The 19,374-nt window shown below is 31.5% G+C and overlaps 1 protein-coding gene across 3 annotated transcripts in view; it reads left to right on the forward strand.

The window, feature by feature from the left end:
- LOC125073816 (transcription factor EB) overlaps window positions 1-19,374 on the forward strand; it is a 150,659-nt gene that overhangs the window by 108,864 nt on the left and 22,421 nt on the right. For 2 of the 3 annotated variants that reach the window (XM_047684901.1, XM_047684900.1), the window contains exon 2: window positions 8,745-9,087. The exons of the other annotated variant lie outside the window; for it this stretch is intronic. In XM_047684901.1, coding sequence (XP_047540857.1) covers window positions 9,032-9,087 — 56 coding nt within the window. In that variant the 5' untranslated portion in view covers window positions 8,745-9,031. The remainder of the gene's footprint in view (window positions 1-8,744; window positions 9,088-19,374) is intronic. 3 annotated transcript variants of the gene reach the window in all.

Consider the following 19,374-nt stretch of genomic DNA (forward strand, 5'->3'; position numbering starts at 1 on the left):
ATTGCTTAACAACCGCAGTAGACATTCCTATCGTTCGTTTTATAAATATTACATACGTTAGTAATACAATATGTCCTACGACAACACGTTAAATGGCTGTTTAATTGCGGCAATTCAAAGATTTGTCATCTGCTGTTTAACCGCAAATAAATAAAACAATTTCGGTTTTCCGGTTCGAAAGATTAGCGAGTTTGTGAAGCACAGATGAAATAATATCTCTGTTTATCGTTGGTGTAAAGATTAGTTTATATTTCATACTGTGACGGTACATATGTGTAGTAACCACTTACAGGTCAGGCATTGTATTAGGTAGTCTATTTTCAAATTTAAAAAAATAAAAATATTAAACGTTTTAAATATGTGTAATTTACTATGGTCACAGTTCACCTTGAAATAGCATCGACAATCTATCACATACTTGATATCTTGAAACTTACAGATTAGAATGATGTTTTTATCTCGAAAGAATAACAATATAATCTTTCTAGTTTCTCAACGCCAAGCCAAGGAATCAATTGATATGTCAGAGGCAACGTTAAGCTGCGTCTCCATACGCGGAGAATTGACATCTTTTCTGTTGTTAACGCAGGTTGATGATATGATTCTGTCTTTACTTTAAGTTGTTAGCGGAATTTGATTCGATGGTGTATAATTGTTATTAGCTTTGGGATTTTTTTAAAATAATAACATAATATTAAAAAAACGGACAAGCAAATTTTCCTGATTATTTTACCTATTAAATTATCTTTTACAATCTTTCACTATTTTTTCAGATTTGTTGAATGAAACAATGAGTGCTTATTAATGAATTTATAATTTATTAATCAAAATATATACCAGGAAAAATAGTTCTTATAGCGTTACTGATATAAGTGATGAATAATGTATGTAAACGGCCTTATCGACCTTAATAGCTACGGCTTGCTACGAAATAAAATTTAGTAAGTTCTATTAGCTACAAAATCATAATTTATATTGTAAAGTCGAATTTAATCGTTGTATAGTCAGATTAAGTTTTGTAAGAATTTGTGTGATTTTAAATGTGAATTTGCATGATATAGAACATAGTTTGTTGGTTATATTACTTCTTTTTTTATGGCATAGGTTGACGGACGAGCATATGAGCCACCTGGACGCCAGAAATATTAACCATTCCTTACATCGCCAATGCGCCACCAACCTTAGGAACTAAGATGTTATGTCTCTTGTGCCTGTAGTTGCACTGGTTCACTCGCTCATTAAACCGGAACACAACAATACTGTTGTTTGGCGGTAGAATACCTGATGAGTGGGTGATAAATACCCAGATGGAGATTGCACAGAGCCCACCACCAAGTTCATCATATTACTACCCTTAGACATGAAAAAATATCCATAAACCAATCAAACTATATTTATTTGTATTTAGTAATTGTGACAGAGGTGATCAAAAATGAACTCTGAATACACCTTTAGGCGAAAAGTATAAGTGAATTCTCAATCACTACGATTCTTGAAGATTGTTCTATTCTCGTCTCATTCTTTTAGATATTTAGTTAGAGTAACTAAGACAGCATTTTTAGTTAAAAAATGTGCTTTAGAAACAATTAACGCAATTACAAAATTTCAATATTTTATTTATACAAATATAATTTAAGATTGCACAAGTCAACGTTCACGATATGATAATAATTTTTAAAGCTTCGTGATAAGGTGAGATTACTACGCGATGTCTGTGCAATTTTGTGTTTCTGTCGTTTCAAGCTTCAAGCTGGTCAAAAATACATAAACTGTGAATATTCAACTCAACCAATGTTGAATAGTTTTTTTTAATCTTTGATGAACACAGATGTTCATAACGATTTCAGTGCAAATGTACCACTTTGTTTTAGATACATAAAACAATGTCATAACAGCGGTATCGTTTAATCCGTAATTTCTAGTTATTTCTAGAAAACTATACCATTCTTATCAATCTCTATTGGTTCACTTACAATGTGTCATTTTACAAGTAAACTATATACCAATAAGTTAAGTAAAATATATACAAATATTAACATCATTGTAAATATGTAAATAATACTGATACCTATTGCCTTATAAAACAGCCTACACACAATAAATATGACATGCAAGTGCAGACCACTTTAAACTTCAATGAATAATATTACAAATATACAAAAACAAAATAATTGAATATGTATAGATCATAACAATTAAAATGACTCCTGTTCAAATAGATAACATTGTAATTTTGTAGCTTTTTTCCTTATTTGTATCAGTTGTCTAACTTTTCTTACCGCGTTTTCTGCAGATCTAAGCCGTCTTAACAATAACGAGTATCAAGTGATTCCTTTGAATACTATAGTATCGGTTTAATTATGATCACAATTTAAACTTTTGCCTCCTTTTATGGCATTTAAATCTAATTTATCTGTTGTACAAAAAAAAATTAACATCTTTAACAGGCAGAGGAAAATAATTTATATATATACCAGAAATAGAAAGAGACCAAAAATTGACCCTTGTGGATTCCAAAAATGTAAACTTGTTGAATTCTTTAAACGTTGAAGGAAATCCAGAGTCACATTTCAATACAGTTACGATTTAGCATATTTGGTCTAAAGTTTAGGTAGATTGTGTAGAATCTAAACTATCAATCTATCCTTCAATTTGTGTGGTAGCACCCTATTGCTCTAGCCGTAGCATAATGTTATTAATTTTCTATATAAACACTACAAGTTACTAATATATATTTAAAACTATTCTCGAAATCAGTACTAAAGTCGTTTACAAATTTCATTTCCGTAAATTGGTTGTATTGAATTGTTGTGTTTGTGAATGTTATTTGTTTTTAAATGTGCAGATAACAGTTCATATAATCATAATATTATTTTATAAATGAGATTCGGTTATAAAATATCTAACATATACAAGCACATATGTTTGAAATCATAATTTCTAAAATGCAGCAAATAAGTACTAAGTTTCATATCGTCCGGTTTTATACTTGAAACTAACGAATTTAAATATTACCATATTTTTTACAAAATAATCAATGATTTAATAGACATTTAAATAACGCAATACTTTATCGTAGTTTACAACAACTAACCAATAAAGATATAAGTCTTAACAAAATGAGAGGCACTGACCGAATGTATACCGAATGGGTTTAACTTAAATTTTTATCACAGATGATAACGATAAAGTTAGGACATGTTAAATAAAATCTGTCGCCGACGACACCCGTCACGATAATAAACTCCAGTGATTGTTGATGATAAATCACTTTCAGCGACCTCGGCGACGATTAGTCCTAGTTTTTTTAGCAGGAAATAGTTTAACTAGCCTGTTAGACATAGTATTATCGATTTCAAAATATATAAATAAAAATAATAAAAATTTGAATTTAAAAAGTACTATACTTTTTGTTGCATATATTGAAAATGAAATTACATCACACAGACTATGGAAATAGACACCTAAAAATTCAAACATATCGAAATGCTACTTAAAAAATGAAACGGTCAAATTAGACAATATTCACTCAGGTTAAGGATGATAGCAAATTTCAATACCAGCAATCTATAACAAAGTTTTTCAATTACTAACAGTATTTAAAACGGGATATTTACCATGTTTTAGTCTCGTGAACAAGACATTCGTAGATAATGTCGAAATATCGAGCTCCAACAAATAAAAAAAAAACATGGTAAATATCCCGTTTTAAATACTGTTAGTAATAAAAATAACCATGTTAATTTAAAATCTTATATAAAAAGTTTTTCAATGTCTAAAATTCATGTACTTGGTGTCAGGCTCGGCACTAAATTTAAAGACGGTAAATAAATCTTCACGAGTCAATGAATTAGTGAAGCTAGCATCTAAAAATTAGATTAAGCCTAGAATACTTCTAATTTTCTTGCGAGATTTTTTTTACTCATCAGTAGCAAATACTTATTGTCTTAATACTTTAAATTAATTTATAAAAATCACTCGAGTTTTTGTAAAACATATATTATACAAAAAAAAACTTAAATTATTACTTATTAATCCTTACAAAATATTAATATTTTTATCATAAAAGTTTTTATAAATTGGGTTTTTTTTCTTACTATTTTCTTATTTGATAGGATTATCGTTTTGAAATAGTCAAATCTACACAATCATTGGGCACTCAAATCGATTACTTGTTAACATGCAATATACAAGTTGATATATCTAAGAGATTATGATTAGCTAAACTTGGGAAGTCTGCTCGTAGAGTTTTCAAGGATAATCACGAATCATGTGATATCTCTAAATTAAACACCTCAGATAAATGCACAAAAATATTTCTGAAGCACATAACACCCTGTCCTCTTGATCCGCTGATAATAATAAAAGGGGTTGGCTTAGTTTTCGTTAAAGCATTGGGATTCCCTTCCAACAGGAAAATGCTACTTGTACTCTCGCCGCTATAGCGACGCGATCTTGATTTATACAGTTCCTTTTTAATTTCGATAAGTATACTTACCTTATTTATTATTATAAATAATAAAATATATTTATATAAAAGCGAAATACCACTCACTGACTAATCACGATAAATTCACTCACTGATATATCTGAGAAACTATAACACCTACAAACTTAAAATTTGGCATGTAACCTTCATGCAACCTTGTAGGGTGTAACACATCTGCTATGAAACTCCACCGCTAAGGGGGTATAATGGGGGTTGATTGGTAAAAGTTTGTGTTTTATAAATTTCGTGCGGATAAAGCTGCAGGTTCAGCTAGTAAGGAAATAAATGTTTGACCATATCATCTCCAAAATTTGTTACATATTGTCAGTCATAGCATTCAAAATTCTGTTAGTTTGTACTAATTGTTTTCATAAATCAAGTCCTGATTTTTCAGTAGGTCAAGAGACATTGTGTACGAGATCTTCTGATGCAATTATCTTATCATTAACAGAGACTATGTTTGCGATTCCCTTATCGGTTACATTACATATTTGTAGTCTTTCTTTGCTAATGCATTTGTTAAACTTGTTGTTCATCATTAGACACTCCTTTGATGATAGTGCTGGTTATTTATGGCCGTTGACTTCGTTTCTATTGACATCTTTTGCTTTCTAATTTAAATAGAAACTTATCTTTCCTCAAAGAGGTGGTTACAAAAGCCGCAATGTTATCTTTGAAATTATCAATGTAGATGAGTAATGATTAGTAGGTCAAATGTTAAATTATCCTTGATCAGTAAAGTATCATCGGTTTTCTTTTCAGTACTTAATTAAATCAAAATCCGAAACTATTTTGTGTAGTTATTTCATGCAAAATTGTACAGCAATTTTAATATTCATAAGACCATTACCAAAAAACCCACTTTTTCACGCTTATTAGTCATTGATATCTAATATGAATATATTCAGTATCCCTATACATTTGTTTTGGGTATTTAACTCAACACCAATAGAGTATTTTGAAATTTAAACTTTATGAAATATAATTTATTGTAACTTTGTAAATACTTTGTCGATCTTGAATTATTATTTATTTTTAATTACTATTGATTATGGGGCTATTGACAGTCGCGTATCTATAGCACTTACGAAAGATACCGCTAAACAACAAATACTCTTTGTTGTAATGTGACACAGAGCGAGAAATCCAGTAATAACTGACGCAACATAAAAACTCATTCAATCGGGTTTCAACGTAGGCAACGTATTGTCAATATAACTAGAACCTCATTAATGATCTAGCAAATTTAAAAATTGTGTAACCTTTCCAAGTGTGCGTGTCTACTACAAATAAAAAGATCATTCTTCTATTTTATGAAGATTATCTATTGTCATCAATGGTTATTATAGTAAGTCATACTTATTGTAGTAAGTAGTTATTTCAGAATCTAGCTGTAGTCAGGGGATGGCCTGTTTTAAATGTAGGTTAGCATCGTCAGCTTATATTAAATGCTATCAGTATTCAAAGATGTTATCTATTGGATTGATTACAGCGTCATTTACTTATCTTTCAGTCTGTACTCTATTCGTACGTGGCGCTACATAAAATAATTCCATTTATCAAGCCATTTCCGATTTTTGTTCGAATTGTTGTTTTAATTCTTCGACATTAATGCTTAGTTTTTTTTGTTGTAAATTTTATATCGTTTTTTGTAACTAGTTTTTGTATATTATTTTAAAGAATTCTCTAAAGTTATATGCACTTAGTATTTTCCGACTTATCATATACCTATGTGTATATTATACAATTTCAAGGCAAAAAAAAAATTATGTCATCATAAAAAGTTTTTCAACGATTTGCTTAATTACCTCAACTAAGATTTCGTAATTGTTATTGATTGCATTAAATAAGTATAATGATTGATAAGATTTCTGTGTTTGCGTAGAAAATGCGACACGTACTCGTAGTCGTATTTATCTGAATATATCGTGATACAATAACTTCAACGAGTATATTTAGATTATTATCTTCGTATGAGCTCAATAAAAATGCGAGCGTGATATCTATGAAATTGTTGATTTGAACCGCGCCGTTCGCGTGAAATTAGTTAGCTATATAAATATTCAGATTGCTTTAATTTTGCTGTGCAAATATGATATACATACTCTTAAGTCAAAAGTGCATCAATCATAAAATATTTTGCAGATTTTAAGTTAATTTGTGGCAATCACATATTTACAATAAAAACTTTAATAATATCATTTATTTGAGTCGAAATAGTATCTACTTCTTCTTTCTATTCGACTTCAGTTTAGCTGCTGCTTCTTGATAATCTCCATTCCATTACTTTTGCAGTTCTCTTGCTACTTAATCCCTTCCAACTTTCAAGGCCAGCAAATCTTGTTGTTTACAAGAGAAATGAACGCGACATTTGTTTTCCACGTAGACGTGGTTTACTACTCATTACATAATAGAGTCGAGCTTACCACGACGAATTGTTTTCTAAGTACGCACGTATCGAACAATAAAATATGGATTTAGATACATTAATGATCGATGGAACATGTATAAACCTCAGTAATCTAGCGATTTAGATAACATAACTTAATTTGTATGGAACGTGCTTTAGTTTTAATCGATCTAAGCGCATCGTTTCTTTTCTAATCGTTTTAAAACCTTCACACGCTTATGTTGAACACGTGTATTAATAATTAAAAACAATAATTTCGCATCACTCAGTTTACTTACTAATACTTTGTGCTAGCCCGTCTGGGTAGGTACCACCCACTCATCAGTTATTCTACCGCTAAACAGCAATACCTAGTATTGTTGTTTTCCGGTTTGAAGGATGAGTGAGCTAATGTAACTACAGACACAAGGGACATAACATATCAATTCCCAGGGTTGATGGCGTATTGGCAGTGTGAGGAATTGTTAATATTTCTTATAGCGCCATTTTCTATGGGGGGTGGTGACGTAATATCAGGAGGCCTATTTGCTCGTCTCATTTTCTATATCATAAAAAAATATTACTTTTAGGCTGATTTGAATTTTCAGGAACGTATAAACAAATCAAAACTTCCAGCTGTAGTTTGTAACCTTTAAAAATCACCCTTGTCCTCGTCGCACAAATAATTACAACCGATACACAGAAATACAAATTATTGCCGTTTGGCAGTACAATAACAGCTTAAAATGTATACTATTGGATTTGTAGTTTTGCTTGCATCAATATGCCTCAGGATTATATAAAAAAGATCATGAGATTTAAATGGTTTTAGTCCTAAGTAAAATACATACATTAAACAAATTAACAAGTTACTAAAACAAGGTTAAACTACACGCACATTTGCCGTGCAAAGTAAATTGTATGCGTATTTTATATGTTCTATAAAAACTTAAATGACTATCACTATATAAGCTATTAAAAAGATTAAGACTACATCATACGTAACATGTACGATGTCATAATTGTTGTATTCTTTGACAAATATGACATTTACGTAGACGTGTTTATTCGTGACGCTCTTGTTACTTTAAATAACAATATAAAATTCCGAAACTCTTGACGCTGGCCTACTTATCTGATACTAGGAATACTTTCGACTTCGTTCACTTGAAGCTTTAGATTTTCATTTATAATTTCAGTAAATCTTGTTTTAATTTTTCCACTATTATTCTGGTTGTCTTTACAATAATTTATTTTTTAAATTGGTAGGTTTCAATTTCACAGCCTAGAAAAAAACAAACTATCGGCATGTTCATTTATATTAAAATTAATTTAGGTTTTATTCATTTGTTAAGAAATTTAGAAGTGTTACTTATAAACATATTTTCTTATTTTATTACATGTGTAGATTTAGTCTTGGTATTTATGCCTGAACCTGTATTAAGTTCTGCTATCTCTGATAGTGCGTTATCATCGTCTTCACAATCAGGGACATGTCGCCATGTATCATCATACATCATCTGGGAGTTTTGACGTGATTTCGATGAGATTTTCCGCAAAACTCTACCATTTTGATAAAGGCTGTCACTAAGTTAACTCGTAGCGCCATTACATAACTGGTTACGTAATCGGAAAATCCTATCAGTAGGTCAGAATATTTTCGTAGTTTTTCCCAATTAATTTCTGTTTCAATTAATTAGTGTCACCAATTAATTTACACGTCAGCAATAATTACGTTTTGCTAATTATCAATAATTATATAAGATTCAATTGTATCGAATGCATCGATCATATCATGTAATCCTTTATTATGTTTTGCGTTATCGTTTTCGAGCAAAAAAATAGTGATAATATTTTTTCCAACAGCCGTATGAGACTAGATTAGACAGTATTAAAGTAATTTATTGAAGGAATCAGTGATTTCAAAGTGAGAGTGTACATATCAGTATTAATGAACTCAAGTGATATTTTAAGTTAAAAACTAGAATTAAATACAGGATGTGTTTCCGAACAAGAGGATTCTATTTGTGAAGATGTCAGTGAGGTGACGTTGGACCGAGGCCGTTGGGCTGTTGTGATAGTTAGAAAGAAACATTCCCCTGTTAAAAATTCTGTCCCAGGGCCCGGCGGAGAATTGCAAGGATATTTGCAAAATGACCAAGGGCCCTCGGAAAGTGAAGCTAGTCATTGTAGTCAACAATAAGAAAGAGTGAGTATTTCAATATTTATACAATTTTACCTAAATACATGAAAGACAAGTTGATATAAGTGGAAGGCAAAATGTCTTAAGAACCCATTATGAGAGTCCTTTCTACTCATAGAAACAAATACGTACATTAAAGAATTTACTGGGCCTTTTGTAATGCTAATAGCGTCGCCAATAGTACAATAAATTCTTAAAACTGTCAAAAGTTTTCCAACCATGGGATCTAAGATTTTGTCTTTTACTTAACTTTCACACATAGTATTCACATTAACCTACACATATATTTGCATTTCTATTTCCAAATATCCGTCGAACTAAGATGCCGCTGAAAACTTTAACTTTCATTTATATTTTACAACTGAATATATGTATTATTAATTAACTTCGCTATTATCATATCAAACTAAATACTGATATTTTATTCGTCATATGATTCGTTATCTTATTCAATTTAAATCTTTTCGTCGATATTGTGCTACTGTAGTGTTTTAGTCGGATATCAAGCTCATTCAATTTCATAGTATTTTATTTTCCAATTTTTTTCATAAATTTCTTGAATGATAAGGCTATGCTAAATACAACATTATTTTTAAAACAATGTCTATGTTTCAAAGTTTCGGCACACGACTTAAAAATTAATAATCGAATTAAAAAATCACTTACTTACCTTATTGCCAATCAAGCAATAATCATTGCAAATTTATTTGATTGATTGTTTTCATTGCTGTTTCAATTAGTTTTGTATACATTTTATTGTATCATAAATTTGATTTTATTATTGCTTATAAAACTATACATAATGCGTCATATATTTTTAGTTTATTGTCACAAATGATTCATTTTTTTAAACCGGCTGTTTCCTCTATGCTCTTAGATATCATTATTTGATACAACGCTCAAGTGTATTTCTTTAAAATAATTATTATTTGTATTTGTGGCTATGTGATAAACCTTAACATTAATTGCGTCATCATTATTTAGGACTTATTTAGTTTTATTTTTATTTTTACAACCTACATTAATATTACAATTATACATAATGTGTTAATAAAATAAGTATATTACTGATGTCGTAATTCGAGCTCGGTCCATTATTTTATTAAAATGACACAATGGCCTATTCCGAACGTATAAATATATTGTAATACACGTTATCGGTTAAGTTAAAAAAGTAGGACAATGTAATATCATAACTAAGTTCAGCCCCATAAAGTTAGATCGATTAAAGCACAATTAATATTTATATCAGCCGTTGTTTTGTTAATCATTGCAATTATGAAATATAAACATTCCGTGTTGCACATACGTGAAGGTTTGGTAACAATTAAAGAAGATTCACTTCTAATGACAATCTCTGAACTTGAGATTATAATGGATAAAGATTGTGTAATCTATATGATCTTGATGTTATTAATAATGTTATTGTTAAAACTATTCAAAATCTAGTCTATCGTATTAAATCCGTTGCACTGGCTTATTAGTGAAGACCGGATGCAAGCGATTTTGATCCTATTAACTCGTGCAATTAAACTGATGTTACGATAACATTTGCATATAATAGCGTCGTATTTACGACTGTTCATTCATAAATAGGAATTTCATTGATGTTTAATTGATCGTACCGTTCCAAACTTGCGTCTTTGATTTAGTATTTCTGTTATATTTGTTATTACGTTTTAAGTATGTTTGTTTTGTTTTCCTTCTAGATAGTTGTGGAGTTCATTTGCCATTGTATTTGTTACTTATATGATCGTTGTAATGGTTATCTTCCAACAAATGGGAGATCTATTTTGCAAATTATATATATATTGCAAATTAATTATATATAGATATACATGATATAAGATATAAACTGGGTCTAAAATGTTTCCATTAGGTACCCCAAAATTTGATTACAATAAAAATTTTATGCAATTTTCAAACAATATAAAATCTTCATGAAAATCATCTCCCATGACAAGCCCTACGTTAATGATGGTCATCGCGACGGTGACTGTTGTGTTTGACGCGGAAGCTGGAGCTTCCTGTCATTATATTAATGACACGTACCTGCTGTAGGCCAATGATGATTCGAAAATATAGATTTGATATCGTTTATGGAAAACAGAAGACATACAAACAAATAGTTCTATGATCTAAATGATATCTATGATATTTGGTACTGTTAATAGAGTGATCTTTGTACTAGTCTGTATCATTAGGTATATAACCCACTCTATATATATGCTACCGACCAACAGCTATACTTAGTATAGTCGTGTTTTAGTTTAAAGGGTGAATACGCGAGTGAAATTCAATGCACAAGGTATATGACATCCTATTTCCTTTGTAATGGTTGGTAAATATTTCTTATAGTGCCAATGGTAATGGGTTGTGGTGGCCATTTATCATCATATGGTTATTTGCTAATCTACACATTACATACAGCCTTAACTATTATACGTGACATTGGCAGAAAACTTTATGCGGAAACGTCGTAGATACGCGCCATGAGTGAAATAGCTGGATTAAAGATGTATTTCGATTTGAAAGTATTTTTTTACATAACCAACACCCGCATAAACCTTACGAGTATTAATTGATACAGACACATTTGAATTTTATTTTTTATAGAAAGCCTTTAGAATCGCTTTTTGTTTTTAAAGCCACATTTCCACGACACCATGACTTGCAAGTCACTGTACTGCGTCCCAAAATAACCGCATTTTTTATTGTTAATTCTATTTTGTCCTGTTTCTGAACTAATGTGGGTTTTCATTGGGTTCACAGTATTGTTTTCCTGGTTCACAAAATTTGTTAGCAGCAAGATCTGTGATCATCTAGATATTAAAAATCGTTAATCTTGACCCTAAACGCACAATGATTAGGTTATATATAGGACAATGTGAAAGGTGTATTATCACAGATACAGGATCAGTTTACAGTAAATATTTTTTCTTTGAATGCTCAAAAAACAAAATGTGATGTTTTACCTAATGTTAGAAAACAAAATTATAATATATCTTTAAGCGGTGGCCGTCTTGATGTGGTCGATACTACGGTATTTTTAGGAATAGCATTGGATTCCAAATTTCAGTAGAGTCCTCATTTATCGTCCCTGACAGGAAGGCTCAGCTCCGCAGCATACGCGGTTAGAAAAGTTAGACAACTAACTGATATTGATACCGCTCGTCTAGTATATTTTGGTTATTTTCACAGTGTTCTTGTCGGTGGAATCTACATTCCGAATCGGTGGTAGCTTCACTTAATATAGTTTATTGAATGACAATTCGAAAGTGCTTGTAAAAGCCTACTCGAATAAATGATATTTCAATTTTAATTTTGTTCATTTTATTTCGTATCTGATAGAAGTATTTTGAAAATTTCAACCTAAATGACAGATGTATCTTAAAGTCAAGACGGGTCGTTCTGTACCAATATTATAATTACAAAAGAAACTTTGTTTGTATATGTGTTGCTCTTTCGCGGCCAAACAAAATTTTGTATGAAGCAAACTTGAACTCCAAAGGTAGCCATAGCGAGAGCAAGGTCGAGGGCGACAATTATTCTGTAATTAAAAAAAAAACATTAAATACGTAAATTGTTTTATGCATATATTCAATCATACTATTATAAAATCAAGCTCTTCTTAAGTAGAATGTGTAGGGGATCTTTATTCCAGAATACTTAACACCTGATGTTAACACTGAATATTTTACAGAAAAGAATTAAGTTCTGTTTCAGAATATAATATTTAAACCGTGAACCGAGTTAAAAACCATTAATTTCATCATCTATGCTAAATGGTTCCGTTGAAATATTCCTGTTATTCAACAATCAGAGTAAATATTTTTCATGAAAGTAAAGCGGGCACGCTTATCTGTAAAATTTATTGTGGTATTTGCTCACGGAAATATAACGACAACATTCGTAATAAGTATGAAATCTATCGTGAGGAAAATTTGTAATTACAAACTACGTGTATTTATATTGTGAATGATTCGATCGATTTAAATCAAATTCATTCACTTTGAAACGAACTTGCAAATCTTTCTCTGTTTTATTAATAAGCTTGATCCAATTTTATTATAATAGATACATGGATAACATCTTAGTTCAGTTGGTTGAAATTTTATAAAAAAAGACACGTTATGCATATAATAGTTTTAATAAAATTTATTAGTTTATTTTTCGAGTATTTATTTAACTTCATATTGGTATGTGTGGCTTAAATTTTAGAATTAAATCGATTACAGTTCCACACGATTGAACTGAATTTTACACACACACACAACTCACATTTCAGTATACAATACGCTAGGAAGTCCTTATTTATAAATTGCATTTTTTTAACAAGTTTTATTCATAATAATTGAATTCAGTAATATTTAATACTTGCATAACAACCCTCTAGGGCCTCTCGGGTGACAACGGCACACAACAAGAACCGCCGAAAACTCTAAGAATCCTATACTGGCAACACTGACACTTATATCAATCAAGTATATTGATAATTATAACCATTGCCCTCAATATTAAAAAATAAATATAATTATAATCGTTTCGTAATGAACTAAATTATAATAATTTAAAACTTATCAAAATCACGTATCGATTGACAACATCCTGTATTGTGCAAAAATTCTTGCAAAAAGTCGTTAAAGTAATCTTGTAATATTAAAATCTTGTAAAACGAGACGCGAGACTTGTTTAATTACATGACATAACACATCAACTTCTAAGTCACTACATATTATATATACTTGATACTTTCACCCCCTTAATAACAATTAAAAGTATCATATATTCCGCCGAGATGGCCCAGTGGTTAGAACGCGTACACCTTAACCGATGATTGCGGGTTCCAACACAGGCCAGCACCACTGAATTTTCATGTGCTTAATTTCTGTTTATAATTCATCTTATGCTCGGTAGTGACGGAAAATATCGTGAGGAAACCTGTGTGTATCTAATTTCAACGAAATTCTTCCACATGTGAATACACCAACCCGCATTGGGTCAGCGTGGTGGAATATGCTTATTATATATCTAACCTTCTCCTTGAAGGGAGAGGAGACTTTAGTCCAGCAGTGGAAAATTTACAAGCTGTACATGTATATCACATATTCAGTTTCAGTGGTTTGGCAAATTCTGAAATTAGTGTGTTCCATCAAACAAGCTTTAGCTTTTTGATGCGGTAAAGAAAATACGACTTGTCTAGCAATCATACCTTTTTATTTGATTTGCCAATTGGCTCGACGTTCAACGCAGTTTATTCAAATGGTAGGCAATCTATACACAATAAATTTAACAGCACTAAAAATATTATAGTATTTACAACACTACCTATTTCTCGGGCATAGCGAGCATTTTTTTTTAAAAGAGTCGAATACCATGTTGTTATGCCATAGTTGTTATTACAACACATACACTTTCCCATAGAATTTAATTGCAATTAACCCTTAAATGAGTTTGTGTCAGACTCGCGTCGTTTGATACCCGCACGCTATGGGGTCGTTGTGACATGATTCATCAATAAAGTCGGCCGTTATAGTCTCATGGAGGATCTTATAACTTAACAACACTGACACAGCTACATTCAGATTCCAATCAATTCCTTATGTTAGAACGGTTCGTTATACATTGTTATCATTTAGTGGTAGTCTACTACAAGAGTACTAGCACTTGACAAGATTCGGTTTGACGAGGTTCCTTTATAATTTCTAATTGGATTTGTTCCTATCTATCTATTAAAATGAAATTTAATCAAAGCTTGAAAAATTGGGCTAGTAAATTCGGCTGTGGAAACATTATCAGGAAAGTTTAATGTATAAAATACTGCCTCATTGATTATAATAATCTCCTTAACTTCTCCGGAATAGGAGGAAGATTTTGCCCATTAGTGAGAATTGGTAGGACGCTCGTAAGCTGTTGATCTTGTGTCTATTTTAAATACATATTTAAACTAAGTAATTTTACAGGAGCCGAGATGGCCCAGTGGCTAGAACGCGTGCATCTTAACCGATGATTTCGGGTTCAAACCCAGGCAGGCACCACTGAAATTTCATGTGCTTAATTTGTGTTTATAATTCATTTCGTGCTCGGCGGTGAAGGAAAACATCGTGAGGAAACCTGCATGTGTCTAATTTCAACGAAATTCTGCCACATGTGTATTCCGCCAACCCGCATTGGAGCAGCGTGGTGGAATATGCTCCAAACCTTCTCCTCAAAGGGAGAGGAGGCCTTTATCCCAGCAGTGGGACATTTACGGGCTGCTAATGCTAATGCTAATGCTAATTTTACAGTTGAAACATTTAAACCTTGATTTAATCCACACATATAAACTGTGAAAATGTTCCTCATACGTGAAAAAAAGGAGATAGTTGTTGAAAAATAAAAGAAAATCTCTATCATTTATCTGAAATGAACATAGAGGACTGCTTTGATTGAAGATAATGTAACGGAAAGACTTGCGTTACGTGGAAATAAATCTTATAACAATAATAGAATAATAAGCCATTGTTCATGAGATAAGTGAAGTATCTTTATACGAGAAAATGTCCATTTCTTGAATATTCAACCATTCCGGTTGGTTAATGTTGAAACTATAAAAAACAAAAGCTAGATACAAATCGATTAATACAGGAAGTAAGGGTAATGTTATTTTAAAACAACATATTGACCTTTTTCTGATTATTTAGAGATATTACAGGATCTTAAAAAATGTTACATGAGAAATATTGATTTTAAAACGTGATTTTAAACGCCCTTATTTCGCCCAAAAGAGTATTTTCTTTTATGAAATAGGTATCAAGCGGACTCGATGGTAAGTCAATAATGGTCACCAATTAACAATTATCTATATAAATTGAAAATAGTTACTGTACAAATTATCACCGCGTAAATGGGGGCAAGAATTGCAGCATTTTTCCGTTCAGGATTCTGTGGGTAAAAAGTGCCCAGCCATCCTCTGACCAGTGGATAAAAAATGTTCTAATTACAAAAGTTCTAGCAAACCAACTAAATATATAGAATGATTTAAGTTCTCTAATTCGCACGTCATTATGACCTTCCACGTCAAATGACGCTCCAACCAAGGACGGATAATATCGTCGCGTGTGAAACAATTATCGTCGCATCATTGTTGATGTTTTGAATCATTATATGGTATTTGCGAATTGAATTTGACTTAAGATCCGTTGAGTTTTACTAATGAGATATATGTCTTATTTTTAAATGAAGAACCGAAAATGCTCTCTGGACAAAACGTGTGGATTTTAAACGAAGATTGCTACTTCAAACTGCCTTGGCGTACTTTGGTTATAGTTCTTTAACATGGGTCGGATAATATTAAAAATGCTAAAACAAGCTGGTGATGGAATGTTATTATTACAAATATATAGTTGATCGTCTTTAGGATAACTCTATTTGGATACACGGATTTCGGATTTCCGTTCAGTATATCAGAAATGAAGTTATCACTATTGGGTATTTATATTTGTATTTATGTATTGAGCATTTTACATTGTCATGTTAACTTCTTATATGGAACAGAATACAATGAAAACTCGATAGGCTTAGTAGCGAATAGGGCATTGAAATATTTGTTTACTGGTTATTACACTTCGCTGGGCAATAAGTAAATCCTAAAAAAAGGGGGAAAATCAATAAAAAAAAATTAAGAGTTTATTGATCGTAGTACTCATACTTACGTTCAGTAGTTTTCACGAGATTGACGCACAGAGTATAAAAATAGATAATATTTATATACCAACATAAAAAATCTTCTATATGTCTAGTAAACTCCTCTTAAACAGTTGTTCAAATTGAAAGCGGTTTTTTTTTTTAATTTCACCCGGTACGTGGCGCTGCAGTCGAGAAGTAAATAATGTTCTTATTTCATCCGGATGAAGTCGGGGTGAGCAGCATATAGATTCCAATATACAGTTGAGTTACGAAACATTATGAATGTTAATAACATTTGCAAATAACAAGGCCGTATAAAATTAGTACAGAAATGGAAATGAAATACAAATATTCAATAAAAAACTGTCACGACAGGATTATGTAATAACTTTAAGCGCAAAGTGAAGACGTAGAGATTACACGCTCGAGTGACGTCGCGAGCTTAATTGTGCGAACCGGTTTGCGCAGTTAAACCCGTGCGCGAACAGTTGTAATTGTATATATTTTATGTTACGTTAACAACACAGAGGAATAACAAAATATCTATTATATCGGCAATTTATTTGCACAAATGTAGTAGTCTCTGCTCGTAAATAATCGCCGCCGAGTCATAATTTCACCTGAGCTATGCAGGTTTCCTCACGAATTCACGAGGTTCACTTAACCAAAAGTCAAATATGAAAATACAGACAGAAAATTCTTGTCTCGGCTTGAACCCGCATACTTCAAATAACAATAAGACCCACTAGGCACGAATGTTAATTGACGTTATGGACCGAGCCCACTTGAGTGCATAATTATGCTGAAAACTTTAAACTGGATTAATTTAGTTTGGAATCGACTAATATAAGATGCGTTTAATTTAAGCCATCTGAGTTAACGGATGCAGTTTTGATTCGAAATCGTACATATTATTTATTAGTCATACAGTAAATTATGTATTAGTTACGTCTGAGTGTCGTCCTTGTCTCGTTAAGCTGCCGGTGTCGTTTGTTATCACAACTGATAATAATCGTTGACTCTGTGTAGGAAAATTATTTTATTTTAACCGATTACTTCTTTAACTAATTTCAAGTTAAAATGACTATTTGGTTTTTGTAATTCGTTCCGTGTAATTTATGATTTTATATCTCAAATGAAATTTCTATTTCTGAAATATATATATGTTATACTGATTTATTATTAAGCTCAGAAGTACGCTTTGACTTTTACACTCCAAATTTGGCATAAGAAACGCTTTGGTATCTCACCCTCTAAAACGTATTCAAACTCGTAATGTACACTTGGTTGAAAGGACTCAAAAAAATATTCATACATCTTTACCATCACAAGCAGTACTATATATTGCTATCTAAACAAAAATATATCCGGTTTCTCCATAAAAGAGGGCAAATAAAGAAAGACACTATTATTTATGACATTTACATGAACAATACAGGTAGTGACTAAGAATTAGCCATATAGAAATTTATTCAGTCCAAGTAAGAATAATTTACAGTTCATCGCCTTTTTCCGCGAAAGGTATTAATAGTATGGAGGTGATACTAACCACATGCACATGTGTTATGACCCTATGTAAGTGTCGACCGGCCTAAGTTAACACATCATTGTATCCAGATGAATGCATAATTCACGAGAACAATTATTAAACAATACTTGAAATTCATTATGTTTATAAATAATAATTTGAAAACAAATCAAATTGTATTTTTACAATATTTAATCATGAGATTATTGTAAAATATAAAATATGGCACCCGCACAGACAGATAAGCCCAAATCTTATCTACTAGGGATTCCAAATGCCAGCAATGTCAGTTTAATATTAAATAATAAATTATATTTTAAAGTCTTTCACAAGTTATTCAATTCACGTTTTGAATTTTAATACATTATGCCGACATTTCTGACGTCGAAGATGCAATTTGTAACATTACAACAGTGTTAAGTGTGAACGAAGGCGAGAGGACTTCAAGAGAAAGACTGAAAATATATTCACATTAAGGGCACGATTAAAGGTAATCATATTTAAAAGAAAAATTGCCTTTTGTAAGCAAAAACAAACTTTTATAGTTACGTGAGAGGGTCTGGAAAAACTGGAGACAGATTTGGGGCTGCACGAGATGGAATTACAACTCTCCCTAGCATTAAAAATTCAACTACTTAAAAAACATATACAATAACATTTTACTCGATATGCAACCTTAGAAACTAGATAAAGTTAGCTCAGATTTCTGACTACAGATATAAAGTAAAGGAAGAGCAAAACAAACAATGATGACAGAGGCAATCTCATAATAACACGCATGATGATGTATGAAAAACATCACTACCGGCCCCTAATTACTCGCTCAACTGGGAATTGTCGGTCGAAGGTCTCTAATAGTGAGGTCTGAACTGACACTCAATTCGGTAACATTAACAATTACATTGAAATTTACAGGCTGTTAGCCTGTAAATTTCCCACTGCTGGGCTAAGGCCTCCTCTCCCTTGAGGAGAAGGTTTACAGCATAACATTAACATAAAAGGTAATATTTCTATATATTAATACGTGAAGAAAAATTTTACCGTGACCGTTTTTAAGCATTAGCATTAGCAGCCCGTAAATGTCCCACTGCTGGGAT

This window comes from Vanessa atalanta, chromosome 25, assembly GCF_905147765.1.
Source record: "Vanessa atalanta chromosome 25, ilVanAtal1.2, whole genome shotgun sequence".
NCBI lineage: Eukaryota > Metazoa > Arthropoda > Insecta > Lepidoptera > Nymphalidae > Vanessa > Vanessa atalanta.